At 40.9% G+C, this 18,869-nt stretch overlaps 1 protein-coding gene across 1 annotated transcript in view; it reads right to left on the reverse strand.

Moving 5' to 3' along the window:
- Positions 1 to 5,933: 5,933 nt before the first annotated feature.
- The window catches only part of nrg3b (neuregulin 3b), a 264,266-nt gene continuing 251,330 nt past the window's right edge, over positions 5,934 to 18,869 (reverse strand). The window contains exons 8-9 of the mRNA XM_084741668.1: positions 12,158 to 12,340; positions 5,934 to 7,185 (exon numbers count right to left, since the gene is read on the reverse strand). Coding sequence (XP_084597794.1) covers positions 6,432 to 7,185; positions 12,158 to 12,340 — 937 coding nt within the window. The 3' untranslated portion in view covers positions 5,934 to 6,431. The remainder of the gene's footprint in view (positions 7,186 to 12,157; positions 12,341 to 18,869) is intronic.

Below are 18,869 nucleotides of genomic sequence, written 5' to 3' on the forward strand. Positions count from 1 at the left end.
CTATCACCTCTTGAGGTATAAAGTGGTAATATGAGACTGGATGGTCCTGGGATTCCTGGTTAACATGCTACCTTCAGTAGATACGTAGATATCTGATATAACATCTTGTTAGTAATTTCTGTTCATTTTTAAATATTTGAACTAAAACTTTAACATGCAGTAGTGTTGCACAGGCAGAATAGTCAGCTATTTTAATGTTTTTGGTGTGTTTGTTGGCCCCACTATTTCATGTCAAAATTTCTACGGTGAAAAAGGTCTATACAATATAATATCCCACTTAAATTAATAAATGTTCTCTACTCACCTGTAAGCCGAGCGCAGCAGTTGCCACCTAAAAACAAACAAACCATATTTCATTGCAGGGAAGGAAATTGCCACTTGTATTAACACGGCCACTGGATATGTTAAATATCACCTGATATCCCACGTCGAGGGGAGCTGGTGAGAGATGTTAGCAGACATCCACACTGGTTGTGCTGCATTACACATGCTGGCCTGCTGTCCTCATAATCTCCATGCCATCTGGTAGGGAACCTCACTGTCCCCCTGCACCTCTGGCACATTAGTATTCCTCTCACACTGAGTGAGGGAGGCCAGTGTGTGTGTGCGCGACAGTCCTCAGAAACATAAAAGAGTCAACACCGGTGAGGATTAATCCAATGGCTACAAGGTCCCACCCCCGACAAACCTGGCTCATTTCAGGTAATGAGAACACTTACTTTTTAATCTTGTTCATTGTTGTCCTTGCTTGTGTGAGCTGCAGCCCCCTCACAGTGTCAGCATCCTCTGACCCACAGATGTAACTTCATGCATTTGTTAAGCTTTAGCGAAGATGTTCATCTGACTTTGACATGAAAGCACAAATCTTTTGGAAAATATCCGTTAAAATCTCTAATAAAGGCCTAAAAGTGTGAAACAATGTGATATCAGAGCCACATTTTTCATTGACTGAACCCTGGCTGTGGCTCATTCACTGTGTCCTCCTTTTCGGTGTCTTGATTACAGCGGCAGTTCACCAAGTCACTGTAGCTCCGGGCGGGTTTTGTCTTGGTTACTTGGCTCACTTTTTCAGTAGGAGAACCCACTCAGCAAACAGCGAGCTTGGGAATCTTTTGAGCGGTGCTTCAAACAGTGTTTCCAGCGTTTAGTGCGAGCTGTGATCAAAGACATATCCCTTCCCTTTCAAATCCACATGGCCTCTCATTAGTGCCACACTAGGAAGGAGACTTCTCTGATGGGAATCTATCATAGTGTCATTGTTTCCAACTTTGAAATCTGACTGCACTACAGAACTGTTAAGACTTTATTGTGTGCTTTTGCTTTGGTTGTTACATATTTAAAGACCAATTAAACCTACAATGATTGCTTTTTTGGCCACTTGAGGGCAGTGGCAGCCAGTGAACACAACAATGGCATATCATCTTTTTGTTTTTTCTTATTAAGTTTCTATTATGAACTTCTTAGCAAACAGTTAGGCAGCAACTTTGTCTCTCATTTAGAGTCATGTGTTGACCACCAGGTGAATACAAATCCAATATTCACTCTCTCTTAGCTCTGTTTTTCATCTCTTCAACTTCCTGAGGGAAATATCTGGCTCTTTAGCTGCCTCACTATGTTCACCAGCTAATCTCTAACTTTGTCTATCTGGCACTGAGCAAATAGAGTACAGTGGGTTTTTGGAGTTTCTCACAGAAAACAACTGCCTATTGCCCGAGGAAAATATGCTATAAGAGCAGTGAGCGGGAACCACAACATTTGGGCTGGGCAGCTCAATAATGAGCTGAAATTAGTTATAAGGTTCTGCAAAGCCGAAGGGAGCTGCGGATTCAGGTGATAATATACCTTTATCACAGCAGCCATTTTGATATGAAATAGTAGGGTAAACATAAGTGATGCTGACACTAATGGACTCTTCTAAAGTTGCACACCTTTTTGCTCTCCAATAACAATTGAGCGAGTTTGGGACCTTGGTCGACTTTCTCTTTTTTACGGTGGCCGACAAGTGCAAACGCGCTGCATATACAGACAGGCGCTACAAATACAGAAACGCGCTGCATATAAGAAAACAGATGCAAAAGGAAATCGCTGCAAATACAGAAACGCGCTGCATAAACAGAAACGTGCTGCAAATACAGAAACGCACTGCATATAGGAAAACAGATGCAAAACGAAATCGCTGCAAATACAGAAACGCGCTGCATAAACAGAAACGTGCTGCAAATACAGAAACGCACTGCATAAACAGAAACGTGCTGCAAATACAGAAACGTGCTGCATATAGGAAAACAGATGCAAAACGAAAACGCTGCAAATACAGAAACGCGCTGCAAATGAGAAAACAAATGCAAAAAGAAAACGCCGCATATACAGAAACGCACTGCAAATGAGAAAACAAATGCAAAACGAAAACGCCGCATATACAGTCACACAACGGAAGTGCTCCAGGCCTCTAGGGGCAGTGCTGAGCTTTCCCCCGAGAGACAGACAACGGACGAATCAACCTGCGGAGAGGCCTACGTGAGAAGTAGAAAGTTATTGGTGAGAGGAAAATTGGAGGCGGGAGAGGCAAAAAATCAGAAAATGTAAATCCGACAAACAAACAAAAATGTAAAAATGTAAAAATGTAAATCAGCTGCACTTTCATAATACAGTAAAAGATGAGGGCCACATGTGAAAAAAAGAAAGAAAGAAAGAAAAAGAAAAAAGAATACATACTTTTTCATGTAGCCTCTCCCACCTCCAATTTTCCTCTCACCAATAACTTTCTACTTCTCACATTTTTTTTTAGTTTAAAAAACAGTTACGGGATGTTTATTCTTCATAATTACGTTTCCCCTTTCGGGATTTTTTTTATTTATTTTTATTTTTTTTTAAACAAACTTTATTGTCATGTTGAAGACATACAAGGAAACATGACATTATATAAGCAACATGACAACACTCATACATAAAACAACAGTAAAGTACAGGGAGTGCATAATACATAACAGACAGTAAGGATTTTATCTAGTAATATGGGCCATAATATTTTCACGTAGGCCTATTCCTCTCCTCCGCAGGTTGATTCGTCCGTTGTCTGTCTCTCGGGGGAAAGCTCAGCACTGCCCCTAGAGGCCTGGAGCACTTCCGTTGTGTGACTGTATATGCGGCGTTTTCGTTTTGCATTTGTTTTCTCATTTGCAGCGCGTTTCTGTATATGCGGCGTTTTCTTTTTGCATTTGTTTTCTCATTTGCAGCGCGTTTCTGTATTTGCAGCGTTTTCGTTTTGCATCTGTTTTCCTATATGCAGCGCGTTTCTGTATTTGCAGCGATTTCCTTTTGCATCTGTTTTCCTATATGCAGCGCGTTTCTGTATTTGCAGCACGTTTCTGTTTATGCAGCGCGTTTCTGTATTTGCAGCGATTTCCTTTTGCATCTGTTTTCCTATATGCAGCGCGTTTCTGTATTTGCAGCACGTTTCTGTTTATGCAGTGCGTTTCTGTATTTGCAGCGATTTCCTTTTGCATCTGTTTTCTTATATGCAGCACGTTTCTGTATTTGTAGCGCCTGTCTGTATATGCAGCGCGTTTGCACTTGTCGGCCACCGTACTTTTTCCTGTAAAAGTGATATACAGTATTAGGTTGCATTTTAAGTTAGCTAATGTTAGGAAAACATTGGCTAGACCTGTGTTTACTGTACTTTTTCATACAAAAATGGCTGCCATCACTTTCTCATTAGATACACTGTTATTATATAGATATTGATTAAAAGCAATGATGTGTTGTCACAATTGAAAAAAGGGACTAGTGATGTTTGGAGCTGTGGTATCTAGAGTTATACATGACTGTCCGCTTGTAGCATACTATAATCACATATAACATACACACAGCATTGGTCTCCTTTGAAATAAGCCATATTTTATGCTATAATTTGAATTTGAACATATGCAAAATGATGAATCTAAAGAAAACACTCTACAGCAGAAAAGGCAGTGCACATGTAAGATTTGGATTTTTTGAATGAAATGAAGGAAATGTGCAACATTTTATATGCAAAAACTTTTACCACTCTTGTAGTGTTCGGTTGAGTAAAATGTTTTAGACAATTTGTTATGATATAATGTTAGACAAAGAAGTGCTTAAATATTAACTGCTGGACATGAGGGCATTTCATTTATATTACGAAGGATTATGCTGAGTGCTCTCAGTATTTCATCTCTTGTTAATGATGATGTTGCATATGTGGAAGTTACCATAAATGCTAAAGATGATTTCTCTGCACTTCTTGCACAGATTTCTTCACATATTGCTTACATTTATTTACATCAGGAACAGAAAATTATGCAAATATGTGCATCTGAATCATAAATATACTATGAATTTACAGTGATGCATAAACATAGTGTATTAGTAAGATGGGGGGCTGCATTGAGCCTCAAGGGGAGCTTTAGTGCTCCTAAGAATAGATTCAACACCTGGAATTCTACTGGAGGGTTGAATTCCTCCTAAAGATATTCAAATAGTCAAATCTCCCATAGGTGTTCAGTTGGGTCGAGATTCAGTAATCAAACCATTCAATGACCTCTTGTGACCCATATAGAAGAATTTGCATTCATTATATTTCTCTAATTATTGATTCATATTTTTTCTTAAATATGGCACTCAACTGTATTTGCACACCTTCCCTTTATGGTCTTGCACTGCAGGGTAAATATAGTATATGTAAATCCATTGAAAGGTGTGGTGAATTCAGTCTAGCCAACAGTCATGGTATGTATTTAGAACCCTAAATATTTTCTATTTATGGTAATTTTATCTTTCCTTTGCAGCCACCTTGGCTGAATTTCCCCTCGGGGATCAATGAAGTTCATTTTAATCTTCATAAAAACCTTCTTATAGACTCAAGATAGTTTTATTCTGCAGAGCAGTGATGAAGAAATCTCACTAATACCCATTTGTAAGTCCTGTACAACTTACCTTGCCAGCAGTCACTGCAAACCTGAAAGGGAGGGAACTCAGATATACAGAATTTGACGTAAATGAGGCATAAATAAAGAATTGTAGTCAGCTCGTATACTGCTCTGCTTCATTTCCATCTGCAAACCTCTCGGCCATTGTTATAAGTCAGAATAGTGAAGTTGATCTTCTTTCGTGTTTATAGCCTGTGGATACATCATAAAGTGCATCATGGGAAATAATGAGTTTAGTCTGAAATTTTTTTCTTGAGTGTTAATGCTCCGTCACAAACCCTTTAACCGTTATCCTTTGCTCATATTGTACCTTCACTGTGAGACAGAAACTTATTTTTTAAAACTTGAGAATGAAAGAGGAAAAGACCATGTCAGGGGCCTAGATTCTCCTTCCTGTTAGATCTTGTTTTCCCTCGATAATTCCAGTGGACATCCCGCCCACCCCTCCCCCACCAATACACATGCTCACCTGGAGACCAGCTACCTGTATCTGAAGCAAAAATAATGAGCTTTATAATTAGTGTGGCTGTTTATAGGGTTGGGCAAATGAGGATAGATAAAAAAGGTGAATGATTAATCCATCCTGACAGACTACAGGTGACTGTTACCATGGAGATGAAGGGAAATCTGGATTAAATTTGGCCTTTCCTTGACATATTTTATGTTAAATAGGATTTGAACACTGTTGGTGGTATTTATATGGATTATTCTGTATATTAAAGACAACAACTTACAAACACAAGCATTGGAATTCTTCAGATCATTCTTTAACTTACTGATAGTCAGTCGAGGCCGGTCGGCACGCCCCCAGTTTGGGGAAGCAGAGGATCGCCAGCACTCCTGCTGCTTCTCCAAACTGAGGGCTTTCTGACCGCCATCTACTGCAAGTAAAACACTTACTATGGTTAAGTATTTCTTACAACCCCACATCAAATGATCCGGACTATCCCTACAATGTCGTAAAAATGGACTGAGATGAACAAATTTCTTAATTAACACTGTTATCTTAGTCTTTATTTTGTCACAATTGTAGTCAAATATATATACGTCTATATGACATATATTATATGACATACAGTATATAATTTCATTTCTTTACAATAGAGAAACAACATAGAGATGACACACTATTTTGGTTTCTAAGTAGAAGCTCCTTTTAAATAGTGGCATTTTTTTCAATACACTGTTTAAGTCAAGCTTCCACTCAAGTCACGGTTTTTGTTTTTCCTTATTGAGTCACATTTATTCACAATGTGTGTTTGTTTGTCTCTTTTTCTTTATGATTTGATGTCTTTTGTTGTGTCAATATTTTTTTCCTCGGCAGTTCAATCTGTTTTGTGTTCCTTCAAAATTGGCCCGCCATCTGTCATTGGTCCGTGTGGCCACACAGATGGTCCCACCTGCTCCTACCATCCTGTGCCACCAGCAAAGGTATACAGTTATTGGAAACACTGTCTTTGAAGCTTTACAGAGTTAATCCAATCAGCTTGCAGAGGGCTTGGCGTAAGCGTTTCCAGTTCCTCTGCAGCTGGGTCCTTTGGTGGCCAAGGAGCAGTTTGCGCCTCCGTACACGAGGGATGCCTGACCTTGGCACTGTCCCCGGGCTTCTCTTTGGCCTGCTGCCTTCAAACCTCTGGTCCCACTGCCCGTGTGCAGAACTCTAGCTGGATATTGGACACTTTTCCCTTCTGACTCCTGCACAGTCCCAGCCTCCAGAGTGTTTGTGCCACCGCGGTGGATTTCGCTGTGAGACCCAGACATTTTCATGGGGCCGGAAAGGCTTTTCTGTTTTAATTCCTGCGCGAGTTCCACTGTGATTTCAATGGAGCAGGGTGTTTGTGCCAAGCTGAGATTCTTCTCCGACCCCAGCATAGCGGTGGCGGTGGCAGGAGGGCTAACACCGCCGGGCATAACAGCAGACGCCAGCACAACAGTCTCACAGGGGGGAGAGGGAGAATTGCTAATGGGCACTGCTGTCTTTCCAGCCAGCATGGGGTGCCACTTGAGGAGCCCCCCTTGGTTACGGTCACTCATGTCCACATTCCCTGCCTCGAGGTCACACGCTTGGAGCGAAGGGATGATGGGAACAGATTGGGTGCGCAGGGAGGGTGGCAGGAAGGTTGTTCCCTTATCCAGGCGGGTGCAGGGGACCTCGGTCCATCCCTTTCTGGCGGCGAAGTGTGAGAGTGAGGTCCTGCTGAGGAGGGCACCGACTCTTCCACCAGCAGAATCACACCTTTAGGCAGAGGAAAGAATAGAAATGGCAGGTTGAGAGTGAGACAGAGTCATTTTCATTGTGACCTTTTGCATCCTGGACACCCATTTCCTCAGAGGAATAAAAGAAAGCGAGTTATACAGAATATGGAGATAAGGTTACCATTCTTTTATGCTTTTTAACATTTAATTCCCCTCGTTGTTTCACAAAATAATTAATCTTGCACCAACAAATTTATAATTATTTAGGTATTGTTCTTTCATAATCTAGTGTAATTATTTTTAATCCACGGCATAAGTATTCCGTATTGTTGTTGCTGCAAGAATGCTAAAATGAAACATCCTTTCTCTCAGGACAGCCTGAAGATTTCAGGCTTTAAAAACAAAGCTGCTGGATTCCTGACCCTGACCCGTCTGAGTATATGGACAAATTATACATCGCCTCCTTGAACATGTGCATCTGAAAGGCTTATCTGACATTTAGGGTGAATCTAGGTGTGTTTCTGGGTGTGAGAGTCTCAGATAAGGCTGTCGCAATCATTACATAATAGTGTGATCGCAGTTGGCCCTTTGTGTTGAGCTACCTTGGTCCCTTTGCCGGCTCGTCAGGATTGAAAAGAAAAACACATTTTGAAGATGGTTAAAAGATGTTGCTGGGGGATTGGGGAAAAATGCTATTAAAATCTTAAGTTCAGTAATGTTAAGAAAAACGTTGGCTAACCAGCTAGCTAATCTACGGCTGTGTCCAAATCACTGACTACTCACTATACAGTGAGTTTGCCATTTTTTAGTGATGTCCAAATGTATAGTGAGAACTATCTTACCCTATATGGAGGACTGAGTATCCCACAATGCATCTTGAAAAGTATCGTACAACTGATGGTGACTAACCAAGCATTATATGCATTCAAGCATTACTCTAAAATGAAAAATAACTGCAATGACGTAATTAATGTCAGTAAGTAGGGAACAGATTTTATTTTGGACACAACCTTAATGGTTAGCTTGCTAGTTATGTAGCATTTTGCTGACACTAACTACCTCTAACTAGCTAGCTAATATACATCAATCTTTAGTTAGCTAATTCACTTTTTGCATTAATATTAGGAAAGGATGAAGTTGATCAAGGTACCAAAGCTTGCTCAACTGTTGTGGAGCACAGAGCTGACCACTATAATTTTGCATAACCATTAGTATTGTTCTCAGTCACCTGTATGAAAACAGCTGGATAAATATAAATGTCATATTTCCATCACTAATTCCACATTTTTTCACCATTTGATGTTTGGTTAGCACTCTTTCCTCAAGGTGTTTGACTTGGAAACTTCATTTACTGATTTTCTGTTCATTTGCTTGAAATTTGCACTACTTGTCTGAGGAAGAGAAGCATATGACCTGTTTTGGCCACAGTACACTGTTTATTTTGATTATTGGTACTTGTCATAGTCAGTAACTTATTTGTATATTTAAGTAAAGTTATCATTTATGTCACGTCTGGTGGAGGCAATATTTCTTTACAAAGCCTAAAAGGCAAACAGAAATGTATTAAACTTACAGTGGCATAAGATGAACAGATGCACAATAGCAGCAACCTGACTCTGACTGACCTGAATGGAATGGAACCTTAATATGTATCCTTGTGTCAACTATTATTTCATGTTGAAATGGCTGCTGTGAAAAAAAGTTCTTTAAGTTGGTATTCGCAATTATTCTTATGACAATCACCAGCTGAAATGTAATGATTGTGACAGCCTCAGTCCCAGCCTGTACGTTTGCGTGACGAAGCATCTCGCAGTCCAGCATCTCGAATGAGTGACGCATCACGAAATGGTGTCGACAAGCTGGAAACGCATCATGTTCAGTCAGTGTGAAAATAATACAGCAGAGCGAGGAAACTTATTCAAGTGTCAAGTGGGTAAGTTTGTATATGCTTTGAATTTGCACAGGAGTTAATGTTGTTAGTAAAGACTCAATTCACATTTAGAATCACCCCGGCACAGCCTTAGGAGACAGCCAGTGTTATTGTCAGCCTTCAGAGACTGTTTGTAGCATAACCAAGTTTAAATAATTGAATTACTTTCCCACTCCTCCCTCGGTATTAGGAGGGCGAATGCAAGCTGGAGGTAAATCCGGCAGATCAAAACATATCTAAAAATAACTCCCATAGCAAATTTGCCTTCAATTCCGTCCTTATCTGCGATGGGTAAATATATGTTTTGACACTGGATAATGGAACTGACAATACTCTGCAGGGATTTGTTGTCACAAAATGGAAAACATGGAAGAGTATTCTCATGTTTGTTTGCCGTTCTCGTCTCTTTTTTAACACTTCCTGCCATGCCGCACTCCTTCCTCCGCTGCACTCTCATCATCTCCGCACAATCTTTCCTCACTTTCCCCCTCTCTGTCGTTCTCTCACTCTCCTTTTTCCACCTCCCATTTCTCATTTCCAGAGATGAGAAGGTGTATCCATGGCAACAAGGGAGAGGTGGGGGCTGGAGGAGGAGGAGGAGGAGGAAGAGGAGGAGGAGGGGGGGGGGGGGCTGTAAGCTTGGTAGCTTGTTGTTGTACGGCTGTTAAGTCGAGAAAAATACGTCATTTCAACCTGCTGAAGGCCAGTGAAACACACTGCACTGATGGATCTGGAGGGGAATTATCAATGACTAATGAGAACTAAATTGTTTAACTGTACAAATAAAATGTTATCCCCAAGAAGATGAGAGGCTCTCTTATTTCAGCTCGTCTCTACTTGATTTAATAGCTCATAGCTTACAGATTCTGCCTTTAAAAGAAGAATTCTCATTAGTTTCTTTATTAATTTGTTTGTTATTCTCTGGGTGTGTGCGTTTGTGCACATTAATGTGTATGTGTGTTAAGAGGGAAACTGTTGTGCTCCTGGAGGATCTCTCTGCACAACCATTTTGAAAGAACTGCTGAGCTCCATGGAGCTTTGTTTAAAAATGTAAATTATGGAAATAGGTCACATAAAGAGTTTGGCAGCTTGCAGTGTATCTTACAAGTCACTGTAACGCTCAATCAGGTTGGCATGCTAATAGGAACATTGCTCGGCACTTTTAAGTATGTGGAATGCACAAGGGACACTACTGCTTTAATGACAGACGTTTCTGATAACAGTGCCATCGCTCAAGTTGCACACGCTGACAGCAAATTAGGCTGTTTCTGAGTCATATGCTAAATAGGACTGCCTTACTCAGGCTTAAAGATGCTCTGCTTTTGCATCTGTAAATAAAACCTAAAATAATTCAATGTTTTCAGTGTTACTGGTTTTAAGAGGAAATGCCAGTGGAGCTACTTGACATTATGCATTATTCTACTGAGGAAAACAAGCACCTCAATGAGCGGTGTAAGATAAATATTTTCCAGCTTTGGTAGATGTTATGTAACATAAATCTTATTAACAATCTGTAGAAAAAGTTTGAACTGATGTGGAATAATGTGCAACTTTGGGCCACACTTTATTTGACAGGACATTAATAAGACATAACAAGCTGTACTTTGTATTAAATTATTCAAAAACTAGAAATAATGTTGTTTATAAGTCAGTATTAGACCCTTTATTAAAATAAGATAAGATTAGACTTTATTAGAGAGTAATTAGGACCATGTTAAAGCTAAAGTGTTTTGGTTCACATTGTGAGACCCTTATTAAACTTTATTACAGGGTAATTAATGACACATTGCACAGACAGTACAGTTTACAGTACTGTTCTGCTGTAGTCACCTATAAACAAAATATCTCCTCTCTAATCTTTAACTAGGAAGGTGGCAGGTATGTGATTTCACTTTAGTTTTGTGGTAACGTGTCTCATATTACTTTCTAATGAAGTCTAACAATCAAACAGTGGGTAATAATACACTTACGCTGTAATGTGTCATTAATGACCCTCAATGAAAGTCTAACAAGGGTCCAATAAAGGGTCTAAAACTGTTATGTAAAGAGCATATTATTATTAGTTTTTGTCTAATTTGATACACTTTGTTACGTCTTATTTGCTCCTACACAGATCATCTCCTCCCTCCTCGAGGACAGCAGATCAACACGCCTCTTTGATAATAACTGTGCCAGAGAGGATTTCACATCAGGCTACCTATTTTGAGCCAGTGCCAGCGAGGATCATCAGACTGTACTTTTCAAAATGTGTAAGTTATTTTAAGCCCCCAGATAGCCAACTGGCGAGAGGTGGCTCTGCCAAAAAAGTCCTCCCTGCTTTTAATGCCTCCTGAAACAGCGCCAGTGGCTGTGCTTCACTCATGATAGCCATGAAAATGGGGCAACTGGCTGTCCTGACTTGACATCAGGACGAGCATGAGGAGCACTGAAGATGCGTAAATGCCTGAAATTAATCCTTTGCAATTTGTAGTCTTGTTCTAGAAGGCTGCAGTCACCCAATGTGGCTCCACATTTAGCTCGTAAATGATAGAAAATGTAATTATTTATTCGATATGTGAAGCTCCAACATAATGCTCGAGCATTAGCCAATATCAAACCATTCTGGACGTCTTGAAGTTCATGTGAACTCATCTGGTAATTAGCTTTGCGCTGTTGTTGTATTTTTAACCCTGATAAAACCATACATTTTCATTCACAGCAGCAGCCCAGTGGCAATGTATGAAGGATTACACACACACACTCATATCTTGGACTTCCCCAGCACCATGATACTGCGGTTGGGATCAAGTGTGTTTTCCAAATTAATTGTGACAGTCACAGTTGAAGGAGGGCACAGCAGATCTCATTTATTTCCCTGGATCAGATTTCATAAGCTGGTTCACGGATTTGAACTGAGAGCGTTTCAGTCATAAACTCATTTCTCCCAAAATTATCCTTCTGCCACTCCAACTTAACCTCAGTTAGTTCGGGGGTCTGTATCACTGAACCGGTTATTTGACCTCAGCTAGATGGTGGGTGATGAGAATTTCCTCTTTGAGGAAAACATGACAAAACTGACAAAAGGCGAGAAGAAGAGTTTCACCTTCTTATGGACTCCATGTCTGCTGACTCATCCTCCTGCAGGTGTTTGTAGACGTGGCCAGCAACTCTGGATCCATCGATGAGATTTGTCGTTATTTTGTGTTTTCCCCTGGAGATGGGTGGGGTCCTGAAGTAATTATTCTCCCTCCGTTGTTGGGCAGGACTGAGTGAAAGGGAACTACTCCTGTAACCAGAAGAAAAAAACAATAAGGGGGGGGGGGGGCAAATATCACTCAGTTAACTCACTGTGAAAAAGCTGCATACATTCAAACAGCGCTAACTCCACTCAATTAATTTATTGTATCTCATCTCCTGTGTTCATGGATGTAAAATGGACTAGAATGGATTGACCTTTCTGTTTAATGTTTGAGTGGAGAAAGCATCATATACCAGTCAGCTGACTTCCTGCATCAATAACCGTAGTATAAAAGCATCAGACTGGGCTAAGCAAGACAATTTACATACGCATTATATCATTCGCCATGGCTCAATCAAACAGAGGAGAGAATGAATTGTGGTAGAAAATGATTAAAAGTCTAGAGTCATAACAGCTCTGTGAGTCTGGGAGAAACTGATCTGACTCGCTGGATGCGGCTATCTGGTGCACCTTTCAGGAAGACCAACCCCTCCTCTGATTGGTTATAGCCTTCCAGGCATCTGCAAAACATCAGTGTTTGCCTGGCTATGATGCTAATCGGTGCTACAAACTATACAGGCTCAGAAGGAGAACAACTCAGCCACAGTAACTTATGTTTTAGCTCCTGGTGTTGTGCTGAAGTCTTTTTCCCATCTATGTGTTTCCCCTTCCCTTAACCTCACCCCAACCTTATCCCTAACCCTACCCAGAGGGGAGTTGCTGCAGCTACTTGATGTAAGTTAATGTGAAACGCTGAGTCATAATAGTCTCTTCCCCACAGCCCAGCGACTTGTCTTCATCGCTGGCAGCCCTAACCGGCATGCGAGTGCTCTGCTAGGCTTGGCTGTCCGCACCAAGTGCCGTTCCACAGAGTTGCCCGCATCAGCTCAGCTGTGTCCCTTTCAACACTTCGTAGTCCGTCTCCCCCGAATCCTCATCACACACAAGTGCAATATTTAGACAACAGATTCATTGCCGGGGAAATGAAAGCCTCTTGTCTACAAGGCTGGTGTATTAAGAGAGCAGCTTACAGAGTGGTCTGGTTGGCTGGTGACCCTCACAGGTGCTAGCTCGCTGTTGCGACAGTTTGTACAGTGCTATATGGTAACAGAAATGTGAGCTGCAATGGCTGAGTCGCTCTCATCCTACCAGGGGATTAGGCAGAGCAGTCTTTGGAAAGGTTCGTCTGTTAGCCTGCTAAAATTTGTCAATTAACACTACACACAACACACAGCTGAGGCTAATTGGACTGGCCCAAGTTCTGCAGATATTTGATCATGAACATGTCCACCTTGTGGTGGCTTGAGAGTAAAAATGACAGGATCTGCAAAAGCAGTATTATTCATCCTCTGAGGACCATCAATGACCATTACGGCTGACATTGCCATCTGCAGAGCCACAAAGCTTGCTTGGCTAAAAATGCAACATAACAAACACTGCTTGTGACTATATGCTGATATATACACAAGCATATTTCTTATACCCACATGAAAATGACCATTATATGTTTATATCTTGCTCCCGTTAAGAATGGAAGCAGCAGTCCTAAGAAACTGTGCTTCCTGCCTAGGCACTCTGTTTTTAAATTGTTCTGTGGGCAGTGGGTGGTCGACTTCAAAGCAGATCCCTGCGTGTCTGCGGCAATAAAGCAACGACATGAAATGTGAATCAAAGTTATACTGCACTATATTGCAAGCTGATGTGTGAGTATATCACCATAGAACAAACAACTCCCACAGCACATGCGGGACTCTGAAATACGGACCTAAATAATCTTCAGTTTATTTGAATACATTTCAGCTCTGCAGCTCCCTCTTTGATCACCTGCTACGGTTGCTTTTGTGAGCCATAGGTCAGTTGATTGTGTTTGATAAACTGAGCCACACAAACAACTTCTGACATATTATTACTGCTGTGTGGGAAAACTTGTTTGTATTGAAGCACTAAACACAAATCAGTGACAAACATTCTCCCAGCTTGATTTTTGCTCTTGAATAATTTGGCATTGCGGCAGCCCGACATTACAAAATGTAAGAAGTGGTGGACTGTGTTTAAATAGTAATCAAAATGCCCAAACTTTAAGAATTTCAAGCTTGTCCTTAATCTGAACTCCCTCATTCATTTTAATTCATGCAGTAGACTAAATAGTCTAGTCCATGTTGTTGTCATTAATTGATAGCTGACTGGAACACTGTGCAAAAAATATTAAGCTACAATAATTTCTAAATGTCCGTGGCTGTGGAACAATAAGCATGGCTAATGTTGGCTCTGGTCTTTGCCAGCATTTGCTTTTGCATCTACTGATGTTGTAAAAAGTTGATATGAATAAAGCTGAATTATGTCAGTTTTGTTGGCTATTAGCATGCTGATTTTTTAATTAGGATTAACTGAAAGCCGGAGAAATTAAAACATGTTTTTGTGCACAGAATCACCAGGCTGCTGTAATTATTGAATGTTAAATGTTAAAGGTCTAAAACTGAAAGGCAGCTGCTTATCTCTACAATTCACAAAAAAAAAGCACAGCCCCCTGATGTTAAATGGGTAAGCATGAGAGGCATTTAGAGAGGGGAGACAGAGGAGGACATCATGTGACAAAAAACCCAAGCCAAGTCTAAAACAGTACGTTACATGAACACCCTTCTCAGTTCACTTATAATGGATCTGCCTGTGTGGAAAAACTCCTGCTCACCGACTCGACTTGAGCATATTGATTAGCCTGCATGTCCTCATAACCCAATCATGACAATGGAATCTTAATGATTGATCAAATTCCACAATAGCGCAGATTGACTGCTGGCAGTGTGATGATTATACATTGACTTGGAGGGTGGTGATTCCATCAGATATTAAAACTGGAATGATTGCTTCAAAATGATTGCTTTCTTCATTTTCCTCACTGACATGTGTACAACTACTTTTCTACATAAAGACAAGGTGTTAGTCGGACTATTTAGAACATAAATTCTTAAATGGGATGCCTGTCTCTAGTCCAGACCATCACCATATATAAAGTTGGACAACATGACAGCAGCTCAAAAGTGAAACCACAACAAGATGGCTGGCTGCAGTATGGATGAGAGCAGCCCATCTAGGTACTTTGCTCCTTTGCAAGCCCCCAGCCCTTATTTTGAGTGAAAGCAACCACTCTCATTTGACAGGTGACCAGTAAATACAAATTCAGAGGTCTTTAAACCTCAGAATTTCAAAGACATAACATAAAATAATGTATTGCTTTTTAGCTTTTACGAGCCCGAACAGCCTCCTGATGTTAAATGGCTAAGCCTGGCTGTGAGAGTAATCTTGTGCATATTTTAATTGGCTGTCCTCTCATTATGCTTTTATTTGACATATAAGAGAGGAGAGACAGAGGGGGATGTCATGTGACAAAGAACCTGAGCCAAGTCTGTAAGTGGGCCACATGGAAATCCACCTCACTTCACTTCTAATAGATCCACTCTGAAAAACTCCTGCTCACTGACTTGACTTGAGCATATTGATTAGCCTACAACAATTTCCTCATAATCCAATCACGACAATGGAATTTTGGAGATTGATCAAATTCCACAATAGCTCAAATGAAAACAATGATTGACTACTGGCAGTGTGATGATTATACATTGACTTGGACTGTGTTATTTCCCCTCAGATTGTGCTGGCAAAGCAACTCAGAAATATGCTCGAGAAGAGGCGGACATGAGTGAGCTCAGCTGTGCTGGTCAGTTTATTCAGAATGTATCAGAATTTGAAATGATTGCTTCAAGATGATTGATTTGTTCATTTTTCCTCACTGACATGTGCAGAGCAAGTACTATACCACATACAGAGACGATGTTAGTCTGCACCAAAGACATACATCCCTAGAGCAATGTGGCATCAGACTATTGACATTTATAAAGATAGACAACATGACAGCTCCCCAAAAGTGAAGCCAAAACATCTCTGTTGCACCCTGGTGGACGGCTGCAGTACAGGTTGCAGATACCACCCCCTCCTTGTTAGCAGATGAGACATGGGCCAAACTAAAACATCAAATAAGTGTTCCCCAGTCATGGTTTCTGTTATTTTTAGGTAGTTTCTATCACATTGATGTATGTTCAAGTGTTCATTTTTTCTCATAAATTTGGTTTTAATGAGTTATTGGATGCTATGAAAAGGGGGGTTTCACACCATGATTGATGTTTGAGCCCTGCTTGCGACTGAGTTGGCTGGGTGTATGGGTCAACGTAGATACCGCAGCTCGTCCAACTCCAAATTATGTCACCAGGGCAGGATGGCAGCGCTTGTATTCAGGGCATTTTTGATTCATTTTTGTACCGCAGGAGGAAATGGAGATGTGTTGTCCGTCTTTATTTATATCAATGGTCCAGACTGAAATATCTCAGCAACCATGGATGGATTGCCAGGAGCTGGTGGTTGACTTTCAAAGAGATAGAAAGTCTCTCCTGCCACTAACCATCAATGGCCTGGAGGCGGACAGCCTCAAGTTTCTCAGAACAACAATCTACTCCCGTCTGAAATGGGATGATAACTCAACCTGTATCATCAAAAAAAAAGCCCACCAAAGACTCTTTTTCTTATGCCAGCTTGAAAAGTTTGGGGTGTCCAGAGAGGGGATGGTGCCGTTCTACAGAGCTGCGATAGAAAGTCTTCTCACTTCTTCTATATCTGCGAGGTATGGCAGCTCCTGAGCTCAACAGAGAAAGTTCAGAAACAATCTGCAAACTCACCACCATCTCTGACATCTACGAGACCCGCGCTCAGCACCGCAAAGGTCTACAAAATAGACAGGACCCCACACACCTCACCAACTGGATCTTAATAACTCTCCCCACAGGAAAAAGACTCAGGGCCATGAAAACTACAACACCACATTTCCCCCAACAGCTTCCTCCCCAATACTGCATCAGCACTTTACAAAAGCAAAGCCCTAACTGTGTTTTAAACTGTGAGTATTTATTCTTCATTATACTGTTCATATCTTAAATCCATTGACGTATTTAATGTTTTATGGTGTGGGGATTAAGTGTGCCTTTTCTTATTATGTGCCTTGACTGTTATGCTGTGATTGATTGTTGTTTTGTCATGGGCACACTGAGGAAACTCTACTAACAGCTAAGTTGTACAGCAATTAAGTATTAAATATTGAATCATGATATTTTGTACATTCATTGTGACATTCATCCTACTTATTTTAGTCATCCCCTGATTTTTGCTGTTGCAACGGCCATGAGGTTGAACATGTTATTTGTCATTTTTGTCCAAGTATCTGCAAAACAGCTGCTCTCATTGGACTTAAATGTACTTTAGTATGTGTGTGTTTACTGAGGTCATAAATCAGGTGAGAAGTAGGGTCATTTTCACAGACTTCCCTTCAACTGAACTTCTTTTTTGCAACCAGTGGAGTCGCCCCCTGATGGCCATTTAAAAGAATGCAGGTTGCATTAGCTTCACTTTTCAGACCCATAAGCTATGTCCACCTGTCTAATACAGACTATACTGTAGACTTTTAGAAAAATCTTTATCACATGTCTATATTTTCATTGATTTATGTGATGTCTACACTGTTTTAGTTCCCAGTTCAGTAGATATTCTCTAAAATCTAGCAGTTGAATCAATCTGCAAATACTCACACCCAGTGATAAAGCCAATGATGCACAGGTGACCTTTTACAGAAATATTGATGGGCCATATTGACATGCTTTTATGGGGCATTTCTCCTGATAGCTCACAATGTGGACCAGTTTCTCAGGTCAATAGCTGAAAGCATCTCAACACCATCCATCACAGTCTAGTTCTCCCCCTGCCTCCTCCCACTCTGAGAACAAGCTCAACAGATGATTGACTGTCAGCTGCCCTCCATGAAGCACCTGCATGACACTGTGGAGAATAAAAAGCCAGGACGAGTTGGCAACCATCCCTGCAGCCACACATGACAACCTTTTGGAAAAAAAAAAAAAACTTTCTTTCTGTGACACAGCACTGGCCCATTAAAACAGAGAGCGACTGCAGCCTCAGCGGGGTTTTCACTAAAGTTGTCATCACAGTCAAACAGACATCTGAAAACTCCCTCTGGCTGTATACGCACAACCTTTCCCCTTTATCTTCACAAACATAGCTGCCTCTAATCACTGTACATCCTGTACTGTATGTACAAACTACATACCATTGAAGCCTTGTCTAGTGCACATAGCTACATAATGAGACTTGAAATAAATGTGCCTTATGCACCGCCTGTTCTCTGTTGTATCCCATTATACAGTGCAGTTACAACACAATGCTGCTCAAGACAATCAGATGAAATGAAAAGTAGAGATTTACCAGCAATCAAACATTTTTAGTGATTTGCAAGACGATGAGTGTAATAGGTGCTAAGGGAAATAAACGTCTTCTTGTAGCTGGATGTCATTAATTGTCAAAGTGTGCCTACACTCACATCATCAAAGCAAATGAAGCCTTTCTGTACACATCCCAGATAGAGACATTGCGGGATGCTCTAAACCTGCATCCCTGTGCTCTGCTGAGGATTTGAAATGGCAGCATTTGATCCTGACTGCAGTGATCACAAAGCACAGCCGGC

The sequence above is a fragment of the Lutjanus erythropterus genome, chromosome 17, assembly GCF_056507025.1.
Source record: "Lutjanus erythropterus isolate fLutEry1 chromosome 17, fLutEry1.hap2, whole genome shotgun sequence".
In the NCBI taxonomy this organism is placed as follows: Eukaryota; Metazoa; Chordata; class Actinopteri; order Lutjaniformes; family Lutjanidae; genus Lutjanus; species Lutjanus erythropterus.